Source organism: Diaporthe batatas, assembly GCF_019321695.1.
Source record: "Diaporthe batatas strain CRI 302-4 chromosome Unknown Contig00012, whole genome shotgun sequence".
Taxonomy (NCBI): domain Eukaryota; kingdom Fungi; phylum Ascomycota; class Sordariomycetes; order Diaporthales; family Diaporthaceae; genus Diaporthe; species Diaporthe batatas.
This window is the reverse complement of record NW_025408559.1, coordinates 1,138,725-1,157,557: the sequence shown is the minus strand read 5'-3', so window position 1 is coordinate 1,157,557 and position 18,833 is coordinate 1,138,725. Positions and strand designations below refer to the sequence as shown.

At 55.5% G+C, this 18,833-nt stretch overlaps 3 protein-coding genes across 3 annotated transcripts; 2 read left to right on the top strand and 1 right to left on the bottom strand.

Moving 5' to 3' along the window:
• The first annotated feature begins 602 nt into the window (after window positions 1-602).
• KVR01_009833 (uncharacterized protein) lies at window positions 603-9,836 on the top strand. Its single transcript, XM_044794028.1, has 6 exons — window positions 603-1,415; window positions 1,511-4,359; window positions 4,424-4,509; window positions 4,562-6,661; window positions 6,928-8,736; window positions 8,805-9,836. The coding sequence occupies exons 1-6, from the start codon at window positions 1,276-1,278 to the stop codon at window positions 9,207-9,209; spliced, it is 7,389 nt and encodes a 2,462-aa protein (XP_044641081.1). The 5' UTR covers window positions 603-1,275; the 3' UTR covers window positions 9,210-9,836.
• A 365-nt stretch (window positions 9,837-10,201) lies between these two features.
• KVR01_009771 (uncharacterized protein) lies at window positions 10,202-14,842 on the bottom strand. The gene is made up of 6 exons (XM_044786173.1): window positions 12,410-14,842; window positions 12,261-12,330; window positions 12,108-12,188; window positions 11,696-12,046; window positions 11,208-11,633; window positions 10,202-11,148 (listed from the first exon to the last, which is right to left on the bottom strand). The coding sequence occupies exons 1-6, from the start codon at window positions 12,418-12,420 to the stop codon at window positions 10,567-10,569; spliced, it is 1,521 nt and encodes a 506-aa protein (XP_044641019.1). The 5' UTR covers window positions 12,421-14,842; the 3' UTR covers window positions 10,202-10,566.
• Window positions 14,843-16,611: 1,769 nt separating this feature from the next.
• Window positions 16,612-18,043, top strand: KVR01_009747 (uncharacterized protein; the record flags this gene model as incomplete). The annotated part of the gene is made up of 4 exons (XM_044794460.1): window positions 16,612-16,748; window positions 16,818-16,885; window positions 16,959-17,590; window positions 17,654-18,043. The coding sequence occupies 4 exons, from the start codon at window positions 16,612-16,614 to the stop codon at window positions 18,041-18,043; spliced, it is 1,227 nt and encodes a 408-aa protein (XP_044640995.1).
• Between the last annotated feature and the right edge of the window lie 790 nt (window positions 18,044-18,833).

Genomic DNA, 18,833 nt, shown 5'->3' with positions numbered 1-18,833 from the left:
ACGGTATTCCTGGCAGACAGTGGCAGGAAATATGCATGTGCGAGTGCCATGGGCTGATGTCTATCCTGCTCCGATGCAGACCGGCAAGGTCGATGTGATGTGCTCAAGTGGGTTGTGTGTCATCAAGCTCCCGTCGCCAAATGGCGCAGGGGTGCGCTGCAGTCTTGCATGTCAGAGACCCATTCAGCCGTTCTGGCCCGTGTTCCTGCGGTGCCTATCTCTACACTTAAAGCACCGGGAAAGTGCCAGGCGAAGAAGTTCCTCCTCCTTGGTCAGCTTGGCCGACCAGGAGGGGCCACTCGCGCCTAAATGTTGCTCTTCTTATGACAAAGAGAGGAATATGTAGATCTGCACTCTTGCAAGGATATCGAAGCAGAGCGAGGAAGGGCAGGAAAAAATGATAGGAAGAAAAAGAAGGAAAAAAAAAACCTCTCTCTGCAAAGTGGTTGAGTGGCAAGCTGCTGGGGGTTCCCACAGCCGTACTAGGCCCAGCAAGGGTTGCTTCAACAACCTTGGAATTGTCAAGAGTCCATCCGAGATCCAGGCCCAAGGTACTTGTTTGTCACCTGTTTTCATTACCATACAATATGCATCTACCATATCTCCCGGTGACGAGCTTCTCTCCACTCCCGTCACGTCTGTAGTTTATGTGGAACTTGCCCAGGGTGCCGTCGTCCCCGCGCCTGCATCTTTCTGCTTCCATCTCTGCCCGTGAGCCGCAACGCGCATCTGAGCCCAACGACATACATGCCAGATACACCCCCGCTGTGGCCCCATCACTAACAACAGCTAGCAGACAGTCAGAAAAGACAGACCGGTTCAGACAGAATCCCGCCGTCATCGAGACACGGCCTCTCTCGCCCTGACATTTTTCACCTCTCACATCCGAGAAAGCCCCGCGCCCGGGCTGCGGAAGCAGGCCGACCACTTATTAGCACCCACGTTCTTTACCCGCGCCGTTCGTTAGCAAGGGAGCTAGGCATAGAAGTCGTGCTCTGCCGCGGCAGCATTATCCCTACCACCCAGCCCACGCCGGCCGAAACCCCAATACCAATACACGCGTGCGCCGCCACTACTCCATCACCGCCACCCACGAGTGGCAGCGGGCAGGCGAGCCACCGCGCGACCGACCTCGCAGCCAGTACACAACAGCCTCACCACTTGGTACAACCACCAAGCCATGTGTCCAAGTAGGCTGAGACCGAGATCAAAAACCTGAGACCTGTGTCTCTCCATCACCCACGCTTCGCCGGCTCGGCCCTCCACACGACGACCATGGAGGGGTCGGCAATCCAAGATGAGCAGCTCGACTCGACCCTCGACCCCCCGCCCCGGATCTTTGAGCGCCTCTCCCAGATCGCCGGCTACACCTGGGATGAGTCCGCTTCGCTCAACCATTCGAGCTATGACAACTGGTATGTGTGACCTGCTCGGCGCTCCCATCGTGTGGCAACACACTGGAAGCCCCTGCGGCCGCGGCTACGAGGCTGACCAGTGGCACCATGAACAGGCACGTGTTTGGCGTTCGGTTTGCCCCAAAGTACTCGAGCAACAATCATGCTGTGAGCCCGACATATTTCGCGAGGAGCCCTCCCTCGTCCTCGAGCCGCGTATCTCCCGCCGAGCCTCCCTCTTCGGCCTCCAATGGCCCCCTTAGCGAAGCCAGCGGCAATGACGACTCTACAGCAGGGGCAGTGGTTGAGGAGGCCGTTGTCGCGAGGGTCTCGTATCATGTTCTCCGGGAGGAGCGCGCATTCCACATGATGAAGAACTTGATCCAGACTGCGGACCCGAACCAGGATCACACTATCATGCCCCTCGACCTGGTCAGGCTCACGCCTCAACCTGGGGACCGCGGCCAGATCATTGTTTCGATATACCAGTCACCGGGACGGAGCTTGCTGCCCAAGATAATGGACCTGGGTCCCGCCTCCTTTACGTGCCGCAAGGTCGAGGATAGGTGGGTCACGAACTCACATAACGATAACCAGTTAGGCCCGCCCATCAGCCTGAATCTCTTCCTCGACTTTGCAATAGGCGCCACTCAATGCCTGGAGATGATCCATCATGGTCTTGGGGTCATACATGGCGAGCTGCGCGGCGACTCCTTCCATTACAACGAGGAAACGAAAAAGGTGAAACTCATCACATTCGGCTCTGGGCTACGGTCCTTCGAGCATGGCCTCACCAGCACCGGCTGGTCGAGCCTCTCGAAGGAGCTTGGGGCCAAGCACAAGCTTCTTCACATCAGCCCCGAGCAGACAGGTCGTATGCCCGCAGAGCCGGACACGCGCACTGACATCTACTCGCTTGGCGTATTATTTTGGATGTTGCTGACGCAAAGCCCTGTCTTCGATGGTGATACTCCCCTGGATATCGTACAAGGAGTGCTTGGCAAGAGGGTCCCCAACGTTTCCACTATTCGACTAGATGTGCCTGATGTGCTGGGGAGAATCATCCAGAAATGTACCGCCAAGAACGTGGGAGATCGGTATCACTCGGCTAGCGGCCTCCGTTACGATCTGGTCAAGGTGCAGGGTTTTCTTTACGACAACGACTGGTTGGCGCTCAAAGAGTGGCGCATAGCGTCGCGGGATGTAAGCTCGTTCTTTATGCTACCATCTATGATGATTGGGCGGCAAAAGGAACGGGGCGAGCTCCTGAAGGTCGTGGAGCGTGTGGCAAAGTCTCACGCAATGAGCCAGAAGGGACCAAACCGATTCTCAGATGGTTCGACCTGGTCAAACGACATGCTCGATGGAGGGGACGTCTCTAGCGAAGGCGCCAGCTCGGAGGGTGGCAATAGACAGAGCGGCTCTTACACTACGATGACCGACCCCAAGTCTCGTAGCAGCATGATTCCTTCGTTCTATTCGACTGATTCTCAACCTCTGCCTAGCGGGGACACCGTGTCTTTGGGAAATTCCACCCCTCAGACCCGTACCGCGTCAAGAGCGTGGGAAAGACATCAGTCCATCCCGTTCGAAACCAGGAGCTTGGTCAACAGTCTAGGAGAGGATCGGCCGAACCCGGATTCGTCGACAAGTCTATCCAAACAACTAGGTTCGGCCAAGTTCAGGAGGCGAGGACAATGTGAGATCGTCACAATTGAAGGGGCTGGCGGGCTGGGCAAAAGCTGTCTCGTGCACTCGGTTCTTGCGGATGTGAGGCGGAGCGGGTACTGCGCAACGGCGAAATTCGACACCGCCAGGAGGACTGCATTCGGGCCCATGCTCAAGCTTCTTTCCTCACTCTTCCGTCAAGTCTGGGGCGAGCGGAATACGGAGACCCAATTCCATCAGACTCTGAAGACTCATATACGCCCAGTATGGCCCATGCTTCATAAATTACTTGGCCTCCCCGAGTTCCTGATCGGGCCTGTCGATGCGACAGTTTCTAGGTCGATGTCGAATTCATCCGGTGCCACGATACAGAGAAACCGGGCCCCGGGGGCCCTCAGACGACGAGGCTCATCCCCGGGAGGTACATCGACCCCCCCGAGGTCTTCGTATCGAGGGTCAGTCTTGTCTGCATCAGGCTCTCAGGATTTCTTGCGGACTGGTGCTTCGACCAAGAGCCTCCGGCTTATGAACACGTTTCTGGACGTTCTGCGGATGTTTTCCCAGCACAAATTCATATGCTTTGTACTGGAGGACCTACATTTTGCCGACGATGAGTCCACAGAGCTCATCACACAGATTATTAGCGCGAGGCTGCGGCTTGTCATCATCATAACTTACCGTTCTGATGAGATGTCCCCTGACAAGGTCAACAACATCATATCGCCGGCTGAATCCGAGGACCTACCCAAGTTCGGGTCTCCCATCGTTACGCGGATTCCTTTGTCACCCTTGGGAGAAGAAGAAATTGTCCAATACGTTTCAACCACTCTGTGCAAGCCCAAGGAAGAAATCCTGCCCCTTGCACTTGTCATACAGTCCAAATCTGGCGGAAACCCGTTCTACATGAGGGAAATGCTTTCTGCATGCCATCGGAAACGGTGCATCTGGTATGACTACAAGACAAACCAGTGGGAATTCTCCCTTGATCAGCTCTTTGAGGAGTTCCAAGGCAAACAGAATTACGACGTCCTGGACACCAACTTCATCACGCGGCGACTTAACGAGATGCCCGAGGCCTCGAAGTGTCTCCTGGCTTGGGCAGCCTTGCTAGGCCATTCTTTCTCATTCGAGCTCATCTGTCATCTGCTCAGCGGCGAATGCCAAGATGCCTGTGGACAGTCTCCCGCGGAGCACATTCACAAGACATATACGCAAGAGGAGGCGGTGGCGGGATTACAAGCTGCTATACAGGCATACATCATTGTTCCCGGCGATGTGGACGATCGATTTCGTTTCGGTAACCTCCCTTTTCCCACCTCCTCTGGCATGTAGAGGTAGCGGTAGACTGACAGACCATGCAGCTCATGATCACCTCGCCCAAGCCTCCAGACAATTGAAAATATGCGAGGCTCGTACGATGCACTTCACTGTTGCCCAAGTTCTGATGGTAAGCGCCCTCACAAGCACCAGCATTGGCTAAAGCTGACGCCACGTTCCAGAAATACTATGCAGGGGATGGAAAGCCGAAAGACAACATAGCTTCACATATTTGCGAGTCTGTGGACATCATCAGACAGCGAGTAAAAATCAGGCGACCATACCGGCAGCTATTGTTCGATTGTGCGAAGCTCAGCACAGAGCGAGGCGCTCGACCAACTGCTGCAAAGTTTTACACTAATGCCGTTGCGCTATTGCAACCCGACCCATGGAACGACGAAGCCGAGGATGTGTCTTACGAAGAGACCAACCAACTGTACCTTCGGGCCGCAGAATGCTACCTTTACATGGGGAATCACGGTGCCGCCAACGCTCTTCTGGGGACAATCTTCCTATCCGCACGATCCGCTTTTGACAAGGCACCCGCGTCTGTTCTGCGTTCTAGGATATTCGCGCAAGCAGGTGATGCTGAAGAGGCATTGGCGTGCCTATTACAATCTCTCCGGGAATTAAGGGTGCCTTTTGATGATAATCCGACATATGAAAAGTGCGATGCCGAATTCGAGAGGTTGGCAGCAAAGATCCGTTCAATGGAGCGCGGTGAAATCGTCAACCCGCGCCTCGCAGTCGACACAAATTTGGCCTCGATAGGCGCCGTGCTCGCCGATGCCATCAGTTCAGCCTGGTGGAGCAATTGCCTCATGTTTTACCATCTCTCACTGGTGATGGTAGATGTCCACCTGAGTCGTGGGGCATTCCCGAGTTCTGGCATGGCTTTCCTCCACCTTTCTATGGTCGCTCTCAGCCGACACAGCCTGACAGAGTTGGCCCTCGACCTGGGCTCAATCTGTTTGGACCTGTTGGACAAGTATCGTGATGCCTTCTCCATGGCTCGTGGTTACATGCTTTATGCCAACTTTGTTGGGCATATTCATTACCCTCTGAGCGTCGCAGTCAATCAAGTCGAAGGCGCCGTGGAATATGCAACTGTCGCAGGCGACCGAACATCAACAATTTTGAGCTTTGGGCTCCTGGCACAACTCAAATTCTTCGCCAGTGAAAATTGTGCCGATCTTGAAGCTTTCTGTCAATATGGCTGTGAAGACATACCGAATTGGCACCAGGACACAAGGGGCGGCACCCTTCTTATTGCTGTCAGACAGGTTGCCCGGGCACTGCAAGGGAAAACACGAAACTTGATTGCTGAGGAGGTCATGAATGACACCCAAACGTCACACACTTCTGCATCCTACAAGGCATGGCTAGAGGCGAACGCAAAAAATGGAGGCCGGTCTTTGATATGGTATGAGACCATGGAAATAATACCCCTTTTCCTGTTTTCTCACTACGAGAGGGCGGCTGAACTAGGCAAACACTGCGTTGCCAATGAACACATCATCTGGTCTGCCCGAAACACGAGGTCTGCTATGGTCTTCTATGGCTTGTCTCTTGCAGGCCTCCTTTTTCGCAAAATGGAAGACCCACGCACAAAGGACACTGACATTGATGAGCAAGTCGAAGCAACCGTGGAGAAGTTGGTGCTGTTACGCAAGAAGATCACCGATTGGGAGGTTGTGTCCGACGTCAATTATCTGCCCTGGTCCACTTTTCTCCAGGCACAGATACATGAGCTCAAAGCCGAACATGGCTCGGCCATCCGCGCATACGAGGTTGCTCTAGATCATGCATCTGAACAGAACCTGGTTTTCGAGGAAGCACTCGGCAATTATCTCATGGCGGGTGTCTTTATCAGACGAGGCGCGCGGAGATCTGCCAGGTCTGCCCTTAGAGATGCGGTTGGATTGTTCCGACTGATGGGAGCCACGGGCCTAGCCGATCGAATTGAAGAGGAACACAGTCTCTTGCTTCACGGCCCTACCCGCAATCCTCGAACGGCTGAAGCCTCTGCGCAAACTGACTTCGCAGGCGATGCAGCGCCAGCTCAGTTTCACCACGTTGACGGCGAGGCAGAGGAGCCTGGCCAGCCAGCCCAGGTCGCAATGGGCGTGCTCCAAGAGAATAGGATAGGGGCGTGGCGAGGCTCTATGCAACAACCCGAGGCGGGTGCTGGCCTGCCTGCTCTGGACATGATTGATTTGCACGCCATCCTCGTATCATCACAGGTTATCTCATCCATCCTGGACGTCCAAGAACTCCTGAAGGTAAGTTTTCATGATCTCGGCCTCGATGTCCTCTGGCCACCTCTTTCCCTTTTTAGACTGTCCCCATGCACTTTTCTTCCTCATTTTCTCTCAGAGAGGATTGCTGTGCGGTAGCTTTTGGGGCTTGGTGGTTCTCCCTGAACAAATCATTTCCCGGGTGCACGCAGATCTAGCCTTACATATTATTCATCCACGGATTCGCGCAGTACTTTTGTATTTCTGCATTTTCCTTACCTGCGCAGCACATATTGACCTGATAATCACAGACCATGGCGGATGTGGTGTTGCGCTGCTGCGGGGGTACTGCCACGTTAGCGGCCATCATCGTGGATGAGAACAATCAGTGGTGCGTTGCCGCCAGCGGCGATCCGGAAAAGGGAGCACAGCCCCACAAGCCTGGAATACCTCTGAGCGGTTCTCAGCATTTAGTCGCCGAGAATGTGGTGCTGTATTGTACTCGGTTCAGGGAGGCAGTCTTCAGCGCTGACATCATCAGTGATGAGAGATTTGGCGTCAGTGAGCAGTGGCTTCAAAAGAACCCTCAAGGTAGAGCCATCATTGCCTATCCCATAACTCATGGGTCGAACCCTCTTCTTGGCGTCCTCTACCTCGAGGGCAACCCAAATGCGTTTACGGATCGCAATGTCACGGTCCTTCAGCTTCTGGTTAACCAGATTGGCATCAGCTTTTCGAATGCGCTATCACTGAAGGCCATCGAAAAGGTCTCGAGCGAAAATGCTAGTATGATCGAGTCACAACAGCGTGCCTTGTTGAAAGCTCAGGAGGCCGAGACCAAGGCCAAAGCTGCTGAAGCAGAAGCCAGGCGCAACGAGAAGCGGGCCGAGGAGGCGGCAAAGGCGAAATCCATTTTTCTCGCCAATGTCTCCCACGAACTCCGAACTCCACTCAACGGTGTCATAGGAAACTCGGAGCTTCTGAAGGACTCCGATTTGTCCAAGGAGCAACTCGAGATGGCCGACTCAATCAGGGTCTCTGCTGACCTGCTTCTCACGGTTATCAATGACATCCTGGATTTCTCCAAGATGGAGGCCGACAAGATGAAGCTCTATATCACCGCTTTCAATCCGGAAGAGATGGTCCGCGAGGTTGTACGAGCGCAGTCATACAGTAACCGGGAAAAAACGACACGGCAGAACGTCAAGATAATCAAAGACATCAACTTACCGCCGATGCTCATCTACGGCGACCCAATCCGTCTCCACCAGGTGCTCGGCAACCTGATATCCAATAGCCTGAAGTTCACAGAAGACGGGTCCGTGACCATTGGATCCCGCTTGGATTCCGAAACCAAGGATAAGGCAACGTTGACTTTCTGGGTCAAAGATACTGGAATTGGAATTTCAGCAGAGCAAAAGGCCAAACTCTTCCAACCCTTCAGCCAGGCCGACACGAGTACGGCTCGAAAATACGGCGGCAGTGGGTTGGGTTTGTCCATCTGTAGAAGCCTGATCGAAACGATGATGAAGGGCAAGATCGAGCTCGATAGCCAGCAGAATATCGGGACCACCGCTTGGTTCACCGTCACATTTGACAAAGCAAATCCCGATGTCGCCGCAGGTGATCCCCGTGCCCTGCCCGAAACATTCTCACGAAGGTCCTCTGATAACGTCAATCGAGAGCCGTCGCCCAACCCTTACCTGGATCTGTCACAGATATCCAAGGAGTCACTCCGTGTCTGCATAGCCGAGGACAACGCTATCAACCAGAAAATTGCCATCCAGTACATCCAGAGGCTGGGTTACAAGTATGTGGATGCTTATGATAATGGTTTGAAAGCTGTGGAAGGGCTGCGACAGAAAGCGCGGGAAGGGCAACCTTACCACGTTATCCTCATGGATGTGCAGATGCCAGTGATGGATGGCTATGACGCGACCAGGCTGCTCCGCAAGGACCCAATCGAGGCGGTCCGGAAGATCCTGGTGATCGCCATGACAGCAAGCGCAATACAAGGCGACAGAGAGAAGTGCCTGGCTGCTGGCATGAATGACTACCTGGCGAAGCCTGTCAGGTCCGACGTGCTCAAAAAGAAACTGGACACTTACGTCGGCGGTCAGGTAAGCACCGAGTGATGAGAGGCCTGGAGGTCCAGCCGTGATATTGTACTGATACGAGCTCGCGATAGGCTCCTCCGGACCGCAAATTCAGTGACGTGTCCGTAGCTAGTGTCCAGTCCGCCACTGCGACAAGCCCGCCTCCATCTCTGCTTGAGCACAATGGATCTTTCGCGTCGGTCAAAGAGAACAGACAGCTAGTGTCCAGCGCCGCCAACCATCCGCCGAGCACCCAAGACGGCCCTAGTCCTCCCAGTAGGACCTCGAGCGACAACCGACTGTCTGATGCCGGTTCGGTAGACAGTGCAGCGGGCAAAGTACGAAACAAGTTGACGAAGAAATCACTGAGCCAAGATTCATCTGGCGCTGCTGAAGGCAAAGGGAAAGAGAGAGAGAAATCCAAGGGCGTCTTAAAAAAGAAGAACCCGCAGGACAGGAAGGAAGGCGCGAACTCGGATCCGAACGAGCAGCAATGAAGTAGGCGAGGTAACACGAATTGGACGACACGAAGGAAAGGAGGAAAGACAGAGATGGGATATTAAGGCGAATGTGTTTTCATGCATGCAAGAAGAGAATAGAGAAGACGGTCACTTCTCGGGAGACGGGGCGATTATGGGCGTCACGGCACGTCTTGTTCGATACCACCACATCTCTTTTCTATCCACCGCAAGCGCTCGAAAGTGGTTTTATAACGGGGAAGGAATGGCGGATTTGATCTTTCTGAGCAGGCAGCTCCTGCATTGCTGCGTACCCATGTTGCCCATCATTGCATGCTTTCTTGGGCTTCATAGCGCATCGAGACACCGTGGTCTACTGGCATTTTGAGAGCTCAAGATTTCAGACAGAGGCAGACGCACAGACAGAAGGACACACAACAGACTCAAATACCAGAGTATGAGCCAAGAGACACTGTGGATTAAACACGGTAGGTCTCGCTGCTTGGTGTGACAGACGTATGCGCTGATAAATGCCGGGTCTTTCCCAGTCGCTGTCTATAACGCTGACTACGGTCTTGGAAGGCACAAGAAGTTCGCCCGATCGTTGGATTGTAGCGACCAAGCAACTCCAAGCGGGGAGTACTACATAGTAAGACAGAGGTCCGCAATGACCAGCTCGCCTGACTCGGGTTTCCATCTCCTCAGAGCCGTGCGTGCAGTCGCGGCTGCATAGGCCTGCGTGCGGTCACCGCTCGCTCCATCCAAGCTCGACGGGGAGGGCCGAATGTGGAGCCAGCCAGCGATTTGAAAGATGGAGTCTCGACTCAAGAGGCCAGCATTCTGAGAGCTGTCAGTTCTTGGGCCCGATGACGTCACGCACTAGCAGCCGTGAGGCATTTTGACGTGAGGACTGCAGCAAATGATTAAGATGACCTGTGGGGTTTGATGTGCTCTCTCATTAAAACGCGTGGTGGGCTGGGAGGGTTTCATGTCAAGAGCGGGAGCATCAGGTTCTGTTTTTTTTTTGTTTTGAGAAAAGGCAAATTGCCACTAGGGCAAGTTGGTATGGATGGTGTAGAACATCTATGTCTATCGAATCATAGGAGCCATGTACACCCAAAAGGCAGGGTCAAGGTTCCCTGTATCTCTTTCTATAGGCCTCGCTCCACTGACCGCCCCGGAAAACAAGGAGGACGAGGACGCGTGCCGCGCAGTGGTCTTTCTCTACCACATTTCCCCCAGTCTACCCCGGGACTGTGTCTTTTACTGGAAATCCCATCGTAATATCAACCAAGTGTCCGTCTTGTAATTTCCATGCAACTCCTAGCCTGAATCTAGCAAAACCCGCCCATATGTTCCGTAATACATGCGCACGTCCCCAACCCCAACATCCTTTTTAGTTCTGGGGCTGGAAGAATGCGTACGACTGCTCTAGGCGGCGCTCGGTGTTGGCGCGGCTGTTGACGAAGTCAGGGTAATTGAGGGTCAGCTCGACAGCACCGTTGACGATGTGGTCGGCGGCCTCGACACCCAGCATGAAGGAGTGGTCCTGGTTTCCGACCTCGTACTTCCAGCTGCCGAAACGGCCACGGGAGAAGATGTCCTTGGCCTGCAGCTTGGGCAGGAGCTCCTTGAGGACGCCGTCACGCTCCAGTGCGGGTGTGGGGTATCCGTGGTCGAACTTGCGGTGGTAGGTGGAGACGATGTCGTCCTCGGGCAGGATCATCTCGGTGTTGATCAGGCCCTGGATGCAGTCCTTGAGGATGTTGGCCTCGTCAACGGGCTTCTTGGTGGATTGGGACACCTCGAGCATGATGGACCAGTAAGGACCCTCCTTGGGCTCGCTCGAGTCCGCCTTGCTGCCGTTGGCCTTGTAAAGGGTCGGCAGCTTGACGTCCGACTGGGGCTGGTTGTATGGAGAGTAGTTGGAGAAGATGGTGGCCCGGTAGAATGGGCAGTTATCCTCGGGGAAGTACAGCTGAAGAGAGGTCTTGGTTAGCAGATCCCTTGTTGCAAAGAGTTTAGGGGCTGGCTTACCCAGCACTTGTCACCAATACGGTCAGGGCGACTTCCACGGAGACCAACACCAATGACGTGTGTCGAAGAGTAGTAGAGACCCTTGGAGATGCTGACAAGCTCCTCGCTGCCCATCTTCTCAACAAGCTGGTCGACGTTCATGGTGGAGATGAGCTTCTTGTAGCCAATCTTGGAGCCGTCGGCCATGGTGACGACCTTGTTGTCGGCATCGACCTTGGTGACCTCACCCGACTTGCCGAAGCGCTTCTTCTCCTCGGGCAGAGTGTTGGCGACGGCGATCCAGATACCACCGGTACCGTCACGAGCAGGGAAGCGGAAAGTGGCGTTGGGGCCCCAGTTGCCAGCAGTCTTGTTCAGAACAACGTTCTTGGTGACAAGCTTGACGTTGGGCGCAGCTACACGCTCACCGAGCCAATCACTGCCCATCTATTTTACGGTCAGCCTCGGTTTGTGAAGGTGGCGGGGGGGGGGGCACAGTTGTGACTTACATCCTTGGTGGGGACGGCCCAGACCTTGTAGTTGTAGGGGCGCATGAAGATGTTGGCAATGTGCTCACCCATCTGTCGCACAATCCACTCGTCAAAGTTCTTGGGCTTTGACTTGGTGACGGCGCCCTCCATGGCTGCGTCAATGAGGCCCTCGAGAGAGGCAACCTGGTCCTCCTTGGGCAGCATGGAGATGTTGTTCTGGAAGGGGTAGGGGACCCAGAGGCCCTTGTAGCGGACGTAGGAGATGCGCTGGTGGTCAAACCAGTCGTCCTCCTTGGGGAGGGCCTCCTCGATGCAGTCATCGAAGTACTTGTAGTGGGAGAAAATGACGTGGCCGCCAACATCGTACAGCTGGAGCATCCTCGTCAGCGTGGTCGTCTTGGTGTAGGTACGAGGTCAAGGAGCAACTTACGAAGCCCTCAGGAGTAACGTCGGTGGAGGCGAGACCACCGGCCTTCTCGCCAGAGTCAACAATCAGCCACGAGGGGCCGTTCTACGCGTAGCTTGTCAGTAGGCAGTCCTTGTGGGCTCGCGGCGGCGAGGCATTGTGGCGAGAGGAGCGTACGATGTGGTTAAGGCGCTTGGCGGCACCCAGACCCGTTGGGCCCATGCCAATGACGAGAACGTCGACGTTGCTGTAGGCGTGCCGTCAGTATGCTGCTCAGTCCAAGGTGGTGGTGGTGGCGGAGGAGGGGTCATGGCGGGAAGACATACGTGTCAGCCATTGTGAAAGCTGGATAGAGGCACTGAGTGTTTGGTGAAGGAGGGGAACTAGTTGATACTGCTCGCAGCCGGTGGTTACGATGCGAAGCAGGCGTGGGAGACAATGGCGTTGAGGACGAAGGTAGCGAGAGGCAGTGAGGGTCGAGGTCGGTTCTAGTAGCCGGCGAGGCGCAAGAAATCTTCTTGGGATCTGGACAGTTTTCTTTGGTAAATGACGGTTATCCCGCCTGGCCCCCTTTCCAGACACACCATCAAGAATAGGTCCCCTTTTTTTTCCCTTCCCTTAGCTGGCTCGGGCGGGTACGTACTCAGGTACCTCTTGTGGGTTTGGAGGGGTGAAGCTGCTCTGGTGGTACATGACGGTACAGTGGGTAGTCTAGCTGCTGCACATCGGTAAAATGAATGGGGCCAGGGATTTGGGGTCCCCACCATCTCTTGACCACGCTAATTTGTGCCTGGGCCCCCGAGCTGCCGCGAAGACCAGGGGTCATGAGCCTGCAACTTGGCACTGCTGCAGTTGCTGTCGGGATGGGCTGGCAGGCTGGATGGCAGGAGGGGGGTCTCTCCCTGATGAGGGGCGGCGCTGGCAGGCCAATTGGTGCTGAGAGCTTGGGGTTGTCGAGGCCCACGGCGGCTCCATCCATCTGGCTCGGCAGCGATGATCTTGAGCTCTTGCATTTGATGTGTCGTCGACACCGCCTCCGTGGTCCGCTACTGTGTGGCCTGTGGATTGGCTGCGGCAACACGCCCGTGATACGCCAGTCTGCAGTGCCGTGCCGTGCATGGCCATCTCGCCATCTTGCTTCGTTGTTGCCCGTCCTGCGCGCCACACCCACCACCGCCGACAACCTGCAGCGCGGCAGACCAGCCAGTGGTTCAGAGCATGGGCCAAGTATTCCGACACAAGACATGTTTGGGTGCGAGTCGTAGTTGCGAGAGAGACTCGTCCCTCCGGGGTCTCACACAGACGACAGCATTTTTAGAACCGACACCAGCAACCAAGATACTAGTATCAGGGAAGCTGGCAACCAGACAGGCAGTGGGCACGCGCGCTCGAGCTCTTAGGACCGATGACGATAGTGGGCGTGGCTATCGGGCCAAATTTTAATTTCCCTTGTCGGGCCTGCCAGCACGATGCACGCCGCGATTGGACTTGTCAGTTCGCAAATTTTCTAGGTGTAACCTGTGGTGATATCTTCCCGGCTGTCCAATTTCCTACGTGAAATGAGCACTGCGGACTTGGAAGGTCGAGCACAATTTGGCCGGGAAGATCAGATGGGATGAACGTGTCACAAGCAACTCCAAAAAGTCAGACACCGGGCGGCAGGCCGAGATGGCCTCGACGGTGCTGGCGGAGGGGCGCATGCCAACATGCTTCGAGTAGAGCGGTCTTGTGGCTGTCTGTACAATCGATTTGTGGCTTTATAGCGACAACAGGGCTTGTGCTTGCGGAGTGCAACGTGTTCTTGGCAAGCATGGCCGCAGGACGGTTGCCGGTTGATGGGAATTTTCGAAATGTCAGACAGGCAACATATTGCTGTCAGGCTGTCTGCATGCTGTGCTGTGTCACACACAGTATGCTGCATGGTCCAGTATCCCAGGTGCCGGGGGAGCAGGTGGACATCCCTGGCGACGGGGCGAGGCATTCTGCTGATCTCGTTTCACCATCGACGATCAGCGAGCGCGTGGGCAATGCCGGATTCCACATTGGAACAGCAATGCGCAGAAGTGGCAGCTGGGCCAGCAGGGCCAGCAGGGCCTGCTGTAATAGTATCGTGGTAGTGCCGGGTCAAGATAACAGTAAATGAGCGTAGTCCGTTCGTGGTAATCACCCGCCTTGGCCTGACAGGCGGCAGGAGATGAAGAGATGGCTGGATGGACGAGCCTGCGAGCCTGACGAGGCAGAGACAGCCTCATCTACCTCGCACAGCTCCGAGATCCGGTGGCGAGGGGAGCATGCCCGGTCGGGCAATGGCTTAGTCACAGACTCCCCTCTCTCTCACCTTTGTTCGTGTCAGTGGCCGTGGCAGTGACGGTGACGGAGACGGTGACGGAGACGGTGATGGCGAAGATGGCGATGCCCCTCGTATTGTATATAGTCAGGGTGGTATACGGGAAGTGACATGTGGTGGTGGTGGTGGTGGCGGTGGTGCTGCTGCTGCTTCTGTGTGCGATGCGTGTGCTGCATCCAGAAGTCAAAATCCAGGTCGAAGGCGGCGACAGCAATGTATGCCACACACCCCCAGACCCCCCAAGCAATGATTCGTGGTGAAGTTGGAACTTGGCCAGCTCCCGGTCCATGACTCGGACAATTAAGGCCAGGTACGACTCAGCCTGTATCTACTGTGTATATGTATGTACTGGATGTATGTGCTGGTTCGAGGCAACGAGGGTGCTAATTATAATTACATGCTGCAACACAACCCAGCAGCACGAGCGATGGCACCCGTCTGCCTGTCTGCCCTGCTGCCTCGCAAATTGAGTGCGCCGCATACATTAGTCCAGCAGGCGCGGCCGATGTCCCATGCGGAAAGACAGCGTCCCTGTTCTACCGTGGAACATCTAAATCCGGACAAAACGTGGGTAGATCATGCGTCTGGCCTGGTCGGCAGGGCGGCCTGTCAGAGACCACCAATTTGATGTCTTGCAAAACACTCTGACTTTCATTCAGACTTCCAGACTGTCTTGTCTGACTTTCAGAATGTCTGACAGAATGTCTGAACGCTTTGCGACCAAGACACGAGCCTGTGCACAGGCCGAGGTCCTCAGCAAAAGCAGCCTGCCAGTCAAGAAATACGGAGTCCAGCAGCGGTTACTCGTGGTGTACGGGCCGGTCGGCGAGGCCAGGGACTACCCGAACCTTGGCGCCTCCCGTGCCATGCGGCGCTGCCATCGTGTGAAGGGAGCCCAGTTGGCCTCGCGAAGCTTGAGGAAGCTTCCATGGCCCGCGGTCCCCATGGCGCCCCGTACTGTGGTTAGTGCCCAGGTGGTTTATACACAACCCCAGGGCTTGAGCACAGATCGCAACACGACCTACACCACACATACATCTGCGCTAGGCCGCACGCACGCGGTCTGGTGTGGGCTGGTCTAGGTCTATGTCGGCCATGGCATACGGAGAACGAGAACCATACCACCACAAGACGAGCATAACAGGAAAACAGTATACCACCAGGTCCAGGTCCAGGTCCAGGTCCAGGTCCAGGTCCAGGTCCCGAGGGTGGCTATTCTGGTGAACAGCCTGCCAGCCTGCCAGCCTGCCAGCCTGCTTGGCCACGCCGCGTGGGCGCCACAGCGGAGGGAGGTCCGGAGGGAGGTCCTTCAAGCGCACACATGAGGATTCTTCTCGGTCACTGATGTAGATTCAGAGGACTGAGGGGCTGTGCTCGTTGCCCCCCCCCCTAGAGGAAGGAAGAGGCGATATGCTGACCGCTGGCATCGCATTGGCTGCCGTATCCGTTGGCCATTCTGCCAGTCAGGTTCAGCACCGGGCCCGTGGTTTGAAAGAGTGGAGCCATCCCTGTTGCGGCCAGCCCCTTTTTCCCACTCCTCGCCTCCTGCCCCTGCTGCCCTGCCCGCCCTCCAACGAGTCCAGATCGCCGCAAGATTCACCCTCTTGGCGACTTATTATGGCGCTGCGACGCTACTATGTACCACAGTATGTACCAGCCAGGCGGCCAGGCCAGCATGCTACCCGCCCGCCCACGCTGCCACGGCGCACCGCACCAGCTTTGATTGGGGCCACCCCAGGCCAAACTTTATGACCCTTATCGCTATCATTCCTTGCTTCACCCTCATCTTCGCCTGGGCCCTCCATCCTTTCTTACCTCCTACCTTCGCGTCCACATCCCCCATCCTCCTATTTCCTGGCCTACCCCATCAGCCTCACCCAGCCAGCTAGCCAAGTCGTGAGCGCACTGACCTCTTGCACGGCTCCGTACCCGGCTGCTGAAGTTTATCTTCCGACCGGCCGCCTTGGAACGCTGCTCGAGGCTTTCCTTTCCCGACCTCACTTCTGAGCGAACCAGTCCTCTCGTTACACAATCTTCCTTTTTCTTCTTGTCTGCCTGTCTCGGTCTCGACCTTGACACCTGTGACGCCGTCTCTCTGCCACAGCGACTGCGCTCCTCCACCAGACACCCCCCTTTTTTTTTCTCTATTATTCTCTTTCAACGGCCCAGAATTCAACCAAGATGGGTGCCGACGAGAAGACGCGCGTTTCCGGTGAGGTGACGCGGGAACAGGACTCCCCCGTCCTGCCCACTGTGAACCCCGACGCGCAAAAGTCGGAGCCGGCAAAGGCTTCCATTCATCCAGCGCTCTACGTCATGTAGGTTGATCCACCGCTCGGTGCGGTTGCTCAATTAGCAAAGCATAGCTGACGCCCTGGTGATTGTAGTGTCTGGATCAGCCTGAGCTCCTCGGTCATTCTCTTCAACAAATGGATTCTGGACACATTGGAGTTCCGTAGGTCTCACACGGCGATGGCCCACGTTCAACAGCTCGCTGGAGCGCATTGGCTGACTCCGCGCCTGTATAGACTACCCTGTAATTCTCACGACTTACCACTTGAGCTTTGCGACGCTCATGACGCAAATCATGGCCAGGTACACCACGCTTCTCGACGGGCGCAAGACTGTTAAGATGACAGGCCGGGTCTACCTGAGGGCAATCGTCCCAATCGGTCTCATGTTCAGCTTGAGTCTGATCTGCGGAAACCTGACCTACCTATACTTGTCGGTCGCCTTCATCCAGATGCTCAAGGCCACCACCCCCGTCGCTGTTCTGCTCTGCAGCTGGTCCATGGGTATCAGCCAGCCCAGCCTGAAGGTCTTCCTGAACGTATCCGCCATCGTCGTCGGTGTCATCATCGCCTCCCTCGGCGAGATCAAGTTCGTCATGATTGGTTTCCTGCTCCAGATTGCAGGTATCATCTTCGAGGCCATGCGCCTTACCATGGTCCAGCGCCTCCTGAGCTCTGCAGAGTACAAGATGGACCCTCTGGTCTCGCTCTACTACTTTGCCCCGGTGTGTGCCGTCATGAACTTCCTGGTCGCCATCTTCTGGGAGGTTCCCAAGGTGTCCATGGAAGAGGTCTACCACGTCGGTCTCTTCACATTCTTCCTGAACGGATTGGTTGCCTTCCTGCTCAACGTGTCTGTCGTGTTCCTGGTACGTCCCCATCACCTCGCTATTCCCTCATGTAAAGGGCGGCTTACTGATACATACCCACAGATTGGCAAGACCTCCTCGTTGGTCCTCACTCTTTGCGGTGTCCTCAAGGACATCCTGCTTGTGTGCGCCTCTATTGCCATCTGGGGTACCCAAGTCACTGGTCTTCAGTTCTTCGGCTACAGCATTGCTCTCGGCGGCATGGTCTACTACAAGCTGGGATACGAGCAGCTCAAGGGATACGCGGACGAGGCTGGTCGCCAGTGGGCCGAGTTCGGAAACAACCGCCCTGTGCTCCGCAAGCTCATTGTCATTGCGTCTGCGGTCGCTTTGATCTTCGTGCTGTTTGGCGGCCTGGCCCCAACATACGCTCCTGAGTACATCCCCGAGGTCCCCAGCGCCAAGGAGATCTGGGGCGCGGCTGCCAACAAGGTGAGCTCTCTGGGCTCATAAACCGCTTTAATCGTGGACTCCAGTTGTAGCTCCTTGCGAGCGCAACAATACAAGTTTTAATGCTCACGTCTAAAACTCACGCTTCATGCGTCTTCCTGCCGGCCTGTCGACGGAAGCAAAACTTCGCACGTACATATTTGCCATTCGTTCCCTTTGTCATCCCTTTTGAGCAAATCACGAATGGGAGTTCGAAGGGGCGCCGGATATGTCACACACACACGCCTTGGTGGATTTGGTACGATTTGATCGGGGCAACGGCGGTCGTAGACTGGTTATTTTATCGCATAGAGAGAAGATTGATTCATGTGGCGCGCGGACTTTCTTGGGAAGCTGGCTTGCTCCATGAACTCAATAGAAGCTATGAATAACACAACACGACTTAATATGAAAGGTCATGAATGTAGTCTGCTCCTTGGCTCATAGAGGCTCCATGCAGTAACGACCGGATGCCCACTTGGACAAATTCCAGAGAGCAGCATATGTGAGGTTGACGGATTACTCGTGTAGGGCGTGCCAGTGCAAGCATCCCCGCCAGCATTGTATAAATCAAAGCAGGAGAGCCCTGGCTCTTTTTTTCTGTTGTGGCCAGGTCGCCGTACGAAGGGGCGGGCGATACCTGTTTCCTGTGGAACTGCTCAGGAGGCTTTTCTCCAAAGACGATACCGGGCTTCTTCACCCAGCCAGCTTCACCAAGCCATCGCACTTCTCGTCGTACCAGTCAGTGAGTAGCTTCGCCGAGGTTTTGTGCCCGGGAGAGCCTCGACAATCACAGGAGCTGGACGGTCCCAGC